This window comes from Xenopus laevis, chromosome 9_10L (assembly GCF_017654675.1).
Source record: "Xenopus laevis strain J_2021 chromosome 9_10L, Xenopus_laevis_v10.1, whole genome shotgun sequence".
Lineage (NCBI taxonomy): Eukaryota > Metazoa > Chordata > Amphibia > Anura > Pipidae > Xenopus > Xenopus laevis.
This window is the reverse complement of record NC_054387.1, coordinates 136,758,266-136,769,551: the sequence shown is the minus strand read 5'-3', so window position 1 is coordinate 136,769,551 and position 11,286 is coordinate 136,758,266. Positions and strand designations below refer to the sequence as shown.

Sequence of the window (11,286 nt, the reverse complement as noted above, 5' to 3'; positions counted from 1 at the left end):
GTGGGGCAGTTGAAAGGAGTAATTTTTGTTCCAGTATAGATGCACGCTGTGGAGCAGTAGAGCAAGTAATACTTGCCCCAATGTAGGAGGAAGCTGTGGGGCAGTTGGAGCGAGTAAAATTGCCCCAGTGTAGGTGGATCTGTGGGGCAGTTGGAGCGAGTAATAATTGCGAGTAATAATTGCTCCCTCACATGACAAATAAATATGCCCGGGCAGAGAGGGAGAGGAAGTTCAGGTTCCGGTTTATTCTCAGCTCCAGTGAGTTTCATTTCTCCCAGGGCCCCGCCTTCAGCACATAGTGCCATGAGTGTCCAGAGGTTGCAAGGAGTGTCAACACCGAATACGGCACCGTAAGTCATGCTTTCCCGATCTAAGTTTAACCCAAAACTTCTCCAAACCCAGTATTACCCAGAACTTTCCCAGTCTTACCCAGCACATCCCCAACCCCAGTATAACCCAGCAGAGAGTGCTATCCCCGAGCAGGAGAGAGACATGGCAGATGCAATGAGAACCAAGCTGACCCAATACACCCCGGGCTCACTCCTGGCTCTGGCCAATACTCACGGCTTCCAGCGAGTCTCCATTCAGCTCTTTGGCTTCTATGGACACGGCAAGTCTTCCCTGATTAACCTGTGTGTGAGTGTCCTGCGGAACCAGCCCTACCAGAACTTCGCAGGGTCGGGATGGTCCGATGGTTCCGTCATACGTGAGAGACGCGACTTCCCCCTCACTAACACCGTCTGCATCACCGACAACCGCGGCTTCATCAGCCTCGACCAAGGGGAGATCACTGAGGCCTCTGCCCAGCTCAGTAAGTGCCACCTCCAAATACTCTCTTCCAGCTGTGCCAGCCATTTATATATACCTGTACTTTGTATTTTTTAACTTTTAAAGCATGCTTTTTTATGTATTGACTGCTAATATATACCTGTGCCATAGTCTGTGCCACCACATTCTATAGTCTGTGCCACCACATTCTATAGTCTGTGCCATAGTCTGTGCCACCTCATTCTATAGTCTGTGCCACCTCATTCTATAGTCTGTGCCACCTCATTCTATAGTCTGTGCCACCTCATTCTATAGTCTGTGCCACCTCATTCTATAGTCTGTGCCACATCATTCTATAGTCTGTGCCATAGTCTGTGCCACCTCATTCTATAGTCTGTGCCACATCATTCTATAGTCTGTGCCATAGTCTGTGCCACCACATTCTATAGTCTGTGCCATAGTCTGTGCCTCCTTATTCTATAGTCTGTGCCATAGTCTGTGCCACCTCATTATATAGTCTGTGCCATAGTCTGTGCCACCACATTCTATAGTCTGTGCCATAGTCTGTGCCTCCTAATTCTATAGTCTGTGACACCTCATTCTATAGTCTGTGCCACCTCATTCTATAGTCTGTGCCACCTCATTCTATAGTCTGTGCCATAGTCTGTGCTACATCATTCTATAGTCTGTGCCATAGTCTGTGCCACATCATTCTATAGTCTGTGCCATAGTCTGTGCCACCCCATTCTATAGTCTGTGCTATAGTCTGTGCCACCTCATTCTATAGTCTGTGCCACCACATTCTATAGTCTGTGCCATAGTCTGTGCCTCCTTATTCTATAGTTTGTGCCATAGTCTGTGCCACCTCATTATATAGTCTGTGCCATAGTCTGTGCCACCACATTCTATAGTCTGTGCCATAGTCTGTGCCTCCTCATTCTATAGTCTGTGCCATAGTCTGTGCCACCACATTCTATAGTCTGTGCCTCCTAATTCTATAGTCTGTGCCACCTCATTCTATAGTCTGTGCCACCTCATTCTATAGTCTGTGCCATAGTCTGTGCTACATCATTCTATAGTCTGTGCCATAGTCTGTGCCACCCCATTCTATAGTCTGTGCTATAGTCTGTGCCACCACATTCTATAGTCTGTGCTATAGTCTGTGCCACCTCATTCTATAGTCTGTGCCACATCATTCTATAGTCTGTGCCATCTCATTCTATAGTCTGTGCCACATCATTCTATAGTCTGTGCCATAGTCTGTGCCACCACATTCTATAGTCTGTGCCTCCTAATTCTATAGTCTGTGCCACCTCATTCTATAGTCTGTGCCACCTCATTCTATAGTCTGTGCCATAGTCTGTGCCACATCATTCTATAGTCTGTGCCATAGTCTGTGCCACCCCATTCTATAGTCTGTGCTATAGTCTGTGCCACCACATTCTATAGTCTGTGCCATAGTCTGTGCCTCCTTATTCTATAGTTTGTGCCATAGTCTGTGCCACCTCATTATATAGTCTGTGCCATAGTCTGTGCCACATCATTCTATAGTCTGTGCCATAGTCTGTGCCACCTCATTCTATAGTCTGTGCAATAGTCTGTGCCTCCTCATTCTATAGTCTGTGCCACCTCATTCTATAGTCTGTGCAATAGTCAGTGCCATATACGTCTATAGTCTGTGCCATATATTTCAATAGTCAGTGCAATAGTCTATGCTGTATAGCTGGTGCCACAGTCAGTACCATATACTTTTATAGTCTGTGCTATCATCAGTGCACCTCATTGTATAGTCTGTGCCATATACTTCTATAGTCAGAGCCACAGTCAGTGCCATATACTTCTATAGTCTGTTAAAAGAAGTAACTGGATCCTCACACACTTTATCCCCCCCCAATTTTTTAGCAGTTGGGGAATATCCCCTTTTATTGTTCCTACCAACAAGATCAACATTTCGGGTGGGGGTTAGGTTAACCCACCCTTTATCAGGATAACAATACATGTGCAGAAAACACCTTTATACCATTAGCCCCTCCCTTTTACCCATGGTTCCACATTTCTGTGAAAAATTAACCATTTGTGTGTAGTCAGAAACATAGTATGTCCAAGTATTCAGTATAATTTTTGGTAGTGTCCTAAAAAGTTCTTGAGAGTCCAATTCCGGATTGCAATCCCAATAAGTCTACTTTTCAAGAACCACTATAATTTCAGTGAATCTAAGACTACTATTAATAATAAGAAACATTAACTACTCCCAGCCAGTGGGGTTGTTACTTAGAATTAATTCTCTATGCATTCCCCCCGGCAATTCTTATCTGTGAAAAAAAGAAGGGATGATCAGCCTATATTTATAGATTTAAAGAAAACACGTGAAGCTAAAATTTTCTTTGAGACCTTTTGGCCAGAGCGTTTTCAGTCTCCATATCCAAAAGGCCTCACGTCTTAATAATGACCTTTTATTATCTTTACCTGCATCTTTATTTACCACCTCGAGAATCTGCCATCTTAAGGTGACCATACACGGGCAGATAAAAGCTGCCGACAGACTGAGTCGGCAGCTTATTGGCCTGTGTATGGGGCGTTGATGTGGTCCCATGATCCGACCGCCCGTAAAGCCTCCTTTAGGATCCAATCGTTGGGCCCTAGGGCCCATGATCAGATCAGCCCGATATTGCCAAGGTGGGCATATCGGGGAGCAAGGTGGGCAAAGTGGGCATATCGGGGAGAGATCCGCTCGTTTGGCGACATCTCCAAACGAGCGGATCTCTCCGTGTATGGCCACCTTTAGTTGAGAAATGTGTTTTACTTCGAAAAAATGTTTGGCCTATAAGGTCTATTTTTTAAACCTCTCTTTTCTTTTTTCGGCCAATCTCACTACCTTCCTCTTTCACTTCCGGTTTGAAATTTCTTATAACACTTTTGTGTTCATTTAGCCCTGGATGTCTGTCCCACATAACAGAGTCCAAAGAACCTCTTATGCAAAGGGTCACTAGAGGACTTCCAAAGAGCCAATTCATCAGGGCTAGAAGGATCACAGATGAATTATACAGTAACCAAGCTGATGAATTGGTCAGTACGTTTTGTGAAAGAGGTTATGATAGGGGAGAACTGCAGACAACTAGCAGAGAGGTTCTGAGGATTGAGTGAAAAAACTAAATACGGTGTCTGTAACTACCTACGGTCCCCACTCGGCCTTTATAAGAAAGCTTATACTAAAACACTGGCCTATCTTACAAAATGATAAAACATTTTGAACATTTTTACTGATAAACCAATGTTCAGTTAGAAAACAGGTAAAGACATAGCTGACGGAATTACTAAAACTGACTATAAGAAAAACACAATCCAGTGTATAAAATACAATAGAACTGGCACCTATCCATGCCTCAATTGTGGTCATGCAATGGAATTCTCAGGGGGGAGGAGTGTAAGCCTCCTAGCCAAGGGTATGACATCAAATTGAGAAACGTTGTCACTTGTGAGACAGAGGGAGTGATTTAACTATTGAAGTGCCCGTGTGGACTCTGTTATGTGGGACAGACATCCAGGGCTAAATGAACACAAAAGTCTTATAAGAAATTTCAAACCGGAAGTGAAAGAGGAAGGTAGTGAGATTGGCCGAAAAAAAGAAAAAGACAGGTTCAAAAAAGAGACCTTATCGGCCAAACATATTTTCGAAGTAAAACACAACATTTCTCAACTAAGATGGCAGATTCTCGAGGTGGTAAATAAAGATGCAGGTAAAGATAATAAAAGGTCATTATTAAGACGTGAGGCCTTTTGGATATGGAGACTGAAAATGCTCTGGCCAAAAGGTCTCAAAGAAAATTTTAGCTTCACGTGTTTTCTTTAAATCTATAAATATAGGCTGATCATCCCTTCTTTTTTTCACAGATTAGAATTGCCGGGGGGAATGCATAGAGAATTAATTCTAAGTAACAACCCCACTGGCTGTGAGTAGTTAATTTTTCTTATTATTAATAGTAGTCTTAGATTCACTGAAATTATAGTGGTTCTTGAAAAGTAGACTTATTGGGATTGCAATCCGGAATTGGACTCTCACGAACTTTTTAGGAAAATGGACACTACCAAAAATTAGACTGAATACTTGGACATACTATGTTTCTGACTACACACAAATGGTTAATTTTTCACAGAAATGTGGAACCATGGGAAAAAGGGAGGGGCTAATGGTATAAAGGTGTTTTCTGCACATGTATTGTTATCCTGATGAAGGGTGGGTTAACCTAACCCCCACCCGAAATGTTGATCTTGTTGGTGGCACAATAAAAGGGGATATTCCCCAACTGCTAAAAATTTGTGTGTGTGGATCTGGTTACTTCTTTTCACTGTTGCTAAGGGACCTTACCTGGTCTATGGAAGTCCAGCACCACCATAAGCAGGGAGAGTGAACTACAGGTGTGCGGAGGCTACAATATATGAATTCACTTCTATTGTCGGTGCCATAGTCAGTGCCATATACTTTATATAGTCAGTGCCACCTCATTCTATAGTCTGTTCCATATACTTCTATAATCTGCACCATAGTCAGTGCCATATACTTCTATAGTCAGTGCCATATACTTCTATAGACTGTGCCATAGTCAGTGCCAAATATTTCTATAATCAGTGCCATATGTGTCTATAGACTGTGCCATTGTCAGTGCCATATACTTCTATAGACTGTTCCATAGTCAGTGCCATATTCTTCTATAGTCTGTACCAGCAGTGCCATAAGCAATGCCAAATGTCATGCAGTCAGTGGCAGTTAGTGCCAGTTTGCCTTGGGCATTGGTTATGAGTGACTGACCCTCTTGTGAGTTGAGTGTGTGACATTGCAGGGGGCCTGCGGTTGGTGGATGAATCGGTGAATTGGGACCGGAATATGGAGGAAAAACTGGAGTTTCTGGTACAAAGATGTCACACTCCCCCCACTGATTTTGTTCTTCCGCTCATTGTGTACAGGTAATGGGGTAACAAGGATAGCAGTGGGGTAACAGGGGTGGCAGGGGGCATTAATGATAGGAGTGAGGTGCTAATGGGGCATCTATGATAATTATCAGGAATAGAGATATTTTGTTAATAAACTGCAAAATGAAAGGAAAGATAACCTAAGAAACTACTGGTGTCTTATATCTAATAACAGTTAAGATCCAGTTTGGGGTGAGAAGAGTTTAATTTTGCCAAAATAAAGGCGACACTGATGTTGGGAGACACATGTATGTAGCATTTATAGGCTAATTGCCTATAGCAACCAATCAGCAGGCAGCATTCACTGGTCATGTGTTGGCAAGCTGACATCTTATTGGTTGTTTTGGGTAAACACACCTGAGCACACCTTGTGCCTATTATTACATAAGGGGGAAGGGCCTAAGCGTGTCAGTTCTCTTGTTCAGCCCAAATGAGCTGTGTAACTGTGTAACAATTTGTCTGTGGGGGGCACTTACTGGCACTGGGAATAATATTATTGGCACTAACTGGGTGACTCTTCCCTAGGGGCACAATGAATCTCACCACAGAACAATCGGATCATATGAAAAACTTCATTGTGAGGAGCTTCGCGGTCACAGGTGAGGAACTCGGGAGGGATAATTCCCAAAATTCCATATTGTTCAATCCCACAGCTGACTCAAGGGGAAGACAAGTTTTAGTCTGGGAGGGTCCTGTCTTGTATACAGGGGTTATTGAACTCATCAAGCTGGGGGGTGTCATCAGTGGTGGTGGGGTCCCTTGAGCATAGGCCCTCCAGCAGTGGCTCCACTCATGTATGTCTGCAGGAGTATTTTATCCAGCAGAAAGTCTGGGGTGGAATAACTGCTCTAATACTGGAACAGCATTGGCTGAGGGTTGGTGTTTGGGGGGAGTTGGGGTACAGTATCTGTATGTACTTTATTTTATTCACCCATAACATTCTCTCCTTTGCCCCTTAGGGGTGTTCCCCATCGTTGTGCTGATTGAGTCTGGTGAGAGCCAGGAGAAGATCAGCAATAACTTCCACATGTTGGGCGCCAGCTATGTCTTTGCTTTGCAGAAGTTCCAGATGGAGCAGCCTGAGCGCGACAATGAGACTGACGTGGAGATTCTAAACATCCTCACTGCTTGTCTTGATGAGGCTGATAGGGGTATCAAGAAACGGCAGAGGCTGGGCAGGGAGGTGGAGTTCAGGCGCCAGGTCCAAGAACAGATAATGGTGGAGTTGGAGTTGGAGAGGGAGAAGGTGAGGCAGAGGGTGAGAGAGGAGATCAAGCAGGAACAGGACAAAACCTCAGTCACCCCCACTATTGTTTCTCTAGCAACTGACTAGATTTACTTGGGCACCTTGTTGGCACATTGGCCAGGGGCTGTTTTAGTGACAGGTAACTGATGGGGGGTATTTATTGCTTCCCACCTCCAACGTGCACAATGAATGGACTGTGAGTCATTAGGTTTGGCCCATTATTTGCCCAAGTTCTACTTACCCCTCATTAGAATTGCTCTGTGTATGTCCCATATGGATGTTGTTGTGCCAGAAATGCATATAAAGTGCTGATCAGATAAATAAATTGTTTGTCCTTAATGTTCTGCTGGGCTGTTCCTGTTGGATACAGAGCACATTGATCATGTCCATCAGAGAGGAGTCTGGAGGGTGGGGAGGTCTGGCCTGTGATAAGCAGCTGGGGCAGTGGAAACAGCGAATGTAGTTAATAAATGAACCCCTGGAGGGAATTGTGGTCACTGTTGTGGGGTACATATACAGTGCTCCCAGTTATCCTGCAGATAAAGCAGGGGGCAAAGTGTTGATACTCGTGTCTAACCATAGAGTTCACTGCCCTGGCAAGACCAGCCCATAGGCTTCCAAACAGGAAACAGTTTCAACCTTTTATGTCCATTTTGTAGCCAAGTGACCCTCAGGTGCAGGGGGTGTGGCCAGGTAAGTACTGACTCCATTGTAACATGGCACAGTCCCTGGGCACCAGCCCCCGATGACTTTACCCCATAACCAGCACCCGCAACAAATAAAAAGCTTCTGAGGAACCTTTAGCATTAACAAAGGGGGTCATTATTTGTTTGTGTTTTTGTTTATTGCATATATAGATTAGAATACACAAAAGCCATGAATATATTGTAAATTATATCCTTATAAACGGTGACTAGTGATGTCATCAGTTATAAATGATGAGTAGTGATGTCACTTTTGTCACATGACTCACTAAAACTTGTATTATAATAAATAAAGTACCCCCTGTTGGAAAACAAAATGATATTTGATGTAACCTCGGAGTTCTGTGAGGCCATCGTACTTTTATATGATTATGGAACTCATCGGGCACTTATTATTTCCTTATATTTTACAATAGGGGGTACTTTAGTCACTATATATCCACTTAACGATGTATATTTCCAAGACATATAAATGTCTCCGTTTCATGACATATGCACAGCCTGAAAATACAAACTGCAGAGCTGCTGAGTACAAAAGCAATTAACTCCAATACCACAAATCATAATTAATGAAAGGCAATTGCACATTGTCTCTGAATATCAATATGTCCATCATACTAAGTGAACTCAAAGCAGAACAAGCCCTTTAAGGTACCTCTATTCTCTCTTTTACATATATAGACACTATTGGCTAATTGAACATATTAAGTATTTACCCATGAGCCATTGCCTGGCATGTTTCCAGAAACAAACTTTTCCCTTAGGTCAGACTGTTGCAAGATGAAGGAATCACGGCAGTTACCTGGAAAGGCTGAGCAGACACTCAGGATTTGCATTTTGTAGTCACGCACCACTTGAACATTTAAGAAATGGGTGTTTTTGCGATTTCTAAACTGCTCCTCATGTGCCCTGAGTGGTGCAATCATGACATGTGTGCAGTCTATGGCCCCAGCACATTGGCCATTCCCCCAAGCTGATAAAATCCTATCTTAAGTGCTTGCCATGCTTCATTATTAGATGGGAAGAATACTGTATATAATTGGCTGTTAGCTTAAAGATAGTGTCAAACACTTGGGGAATGATTGTACACATAGTAGGCTGGCTGATTTCCATGACTTGGGATATGACATGCTGGACATTAGCAAGAAAATATAAGACAGAGAGTGTAACAACTCACCCTGGTGGTCTAGTGGGCTGGCGGGATGCCCACCGCGCCATTGTCTGGGACACCCGCCACGCTGTTCCTCTGCTGTTGAAGTGCCGGTCTCTCAGGGCGCGCGCGGCATGCATGTCCTTGCTTTATAGGCGCATTGGCGCTGGCGTTATGACAACATTGCGCAATGGCACGAAATTCGAAACTATTTAAAGGGGACTTGGCATTTGTTTGATTGCCCATTATAGGTTCATCTCTCAGAGTTCCTGGGTGCTATTTCTGTCTGTTCATAATATCTGACTCCTGTTTTGACCCCTGCCTGCCTGACTAATCTGACTTCCGTGATCCCAACCTCTGCCTGGTAACCGACTACTCTGATATCTGTATCCCGACCCATGCCTGTTTGACCATTCTTGATTGATCTCCTGGCTTTGACCCCTGCCTGTTTGACTCAGTTTGTATTCTGCCTGCACTGACCCGGCCTGGTTTGACTACACTTTCTGTCTGCTCCTTGAATTGTGACCTTCTGCCCAAAAGACTTTGCTAACTATCATGCCCCTCTGCTCGTCCAGAACCCTTCACTTGGCTCCTCTCTTAATAAGACCTGGCGGCATCCAATTAGCTGAGGGCTCCTCCCGAGGTGAAAGGCGGCTGTTAAAGGCGGAAGCAAGAGTTGAGACCAGGGAGCCTAGCATTGGTTCTGGATTTTGGGTGCCGATCATGAGAAGAGAGAAGTTTACAAATCCCTGGCACAGCATGACTTCTACCCATCAACATCTTCACTTATATGAGCATAAAGCTCTACAATTGCCTGACGGTTTAAGCAAAACACTGCCACAATTTTGCTGACAAATTCTCTTTCATTAAAGATTCTAGGCCTTCTGATGGGGGCAATAGGTGGCAATCTCACTTTACTCCTATGATGCTGATGCTTTCTTCTCCTCAATATTATAATTGCAATAGCAGCATCCTGAAAATGATTCATCTTCCTAGCAAATACACAAACCCACAAAAAAGGAATGTTTGCTGGACAAGGCACAGAAAGCAATTTGCCAGGATATCTAAAGCCTTTTCAACTGCTTTGATGCAGGCGTCACATTTACTCACCAGCGTCTCCAATTCCGTATCTGCGCCCCCATTCAACACCTGCGCAAAGTAATCAGCGAGAATTGTCACTAAACAAATAGGCAACATTTTATGTTATCCAGTGTCGGACTGGCCCACCAGGAACCAGGAAAACTCCCGGTGGGCCCAGGTGTCAGTGGATCCTCAGGTTGCTCAATGTTGGCCTATTTCATGGCCACTCCCTACATCTATAAGAACAAAATGTATCAATTTAGATCAGTTTACAGGGTCGGCGACCCCCCTCCCAGGGCTGCTTCAGAAGGTGAGATATGACACTTGACACTTCAATATTAGAAAAACAGTCACACATAGAAAATAGAAAGTCATTGGAAAAAGTTGTTATTTCTGGTGATCTATCTGAAAACAACTAGTTGTTTGAAGGTGAACCACCCGTTTAAGGGCTCTTACTGACGAGCGGTTGTAGCTGCGCTCCCCTGTGTTCCGTTTTTATGCGTTCAGCCGCAGGGGAGCGCAGGAATAGATACATTACGTTTTTTCCAATGGGTCTGTACTCACACAGGCGCGTGTAGGCGCTGAATGCAGGAAAAATGCAGCATGTTGCGTCTCAACCGGCGTTCGGCGCCTACACGCGCCTTTGTAAGTACAGCGCCATTGGAAAAAAAGTAATGCGTCTATTCCTGCGCTCCCCTGCAGCTGAACGCATAAAACTTTACGCAGGGGAGCGCAGCTACAACCGCTCGTCAGTAAGAGCCCTTAAAGGGGTGGTATGCTCAGAGCCATTAAGCTCTGTTGGAGACCCTGTACCAAAGGCTCCAAAGTCCGGCACTCCCAAGGATGCACTGGGGTGCGCAGCTAATCTGATGGCTCTCCAGCCTGTAACTGGGCTGGATGATGTCACAGACAGAAAAACAGGGGAAGGATTTCTCTGGTCCCCTACACTTTTGCGTCTGATGCAGCAATCTCTGGGTTAATGCACCAAATTTTTTTTTTGGGGGGGGTATGTGTGGCCATTAAGCTCCTTCCCCCCCTGCAGGCCGATTGACCAGGGGGTTGGGGACAAAGGGATCCACCTAAATCCTCTGGTGGAGATGGGTCTGAAGACTCTATCATCCAATGCCTTTTGGTAAGTGACAAGAGTTTTGGGATTCTACAGGGCGCCCTTAATTTGCACGTGTGTTGTTTTTATGTACTTGCACTTTTTGGTGATTTGAAGCACTTGCTCAAACTTATGCATAAAAAAGAATTGAAAAAAAAATCAACCTAGTGTTAAAATGCTGCTAGCGTTAATACCTTTTGGGAGGACTCCATAGCACCTATTGATGCAACCCACTGGGAATCCTGGAACTACCACCATGTTCAGG

General features: G+C 44.4%; 1 protein-coding gene across 1 annotated transcript; it reads left to right on the top strand.

The window, feature by feature from the left end:
* Positions 1 to 264: 264 nt before the first annotated feature.
* Positions 265 to 7,321, top strand: LOC108704742. The gene is made up of 4 exons (XM_018241420.2): positions 265 to 811; positions 5,607 to 5,730; positions 6,262 to 6,335; positions 6,696 to 7,321. Exons 1-4 carry the CDS (start codon positions 358 to 360, stop codon positions 7,067 to 7,069), a joined length of 1,026 nt encoding a protein of 341 aa, XP_018096909.1. The 5' UTR covers positions 265 to 357; the 3' UTR covers positions 7,070 to 7,321.
* The last annotated feature ends 3,965 nt before the right edge of the window (positions 7,322 to 11,286 follow it).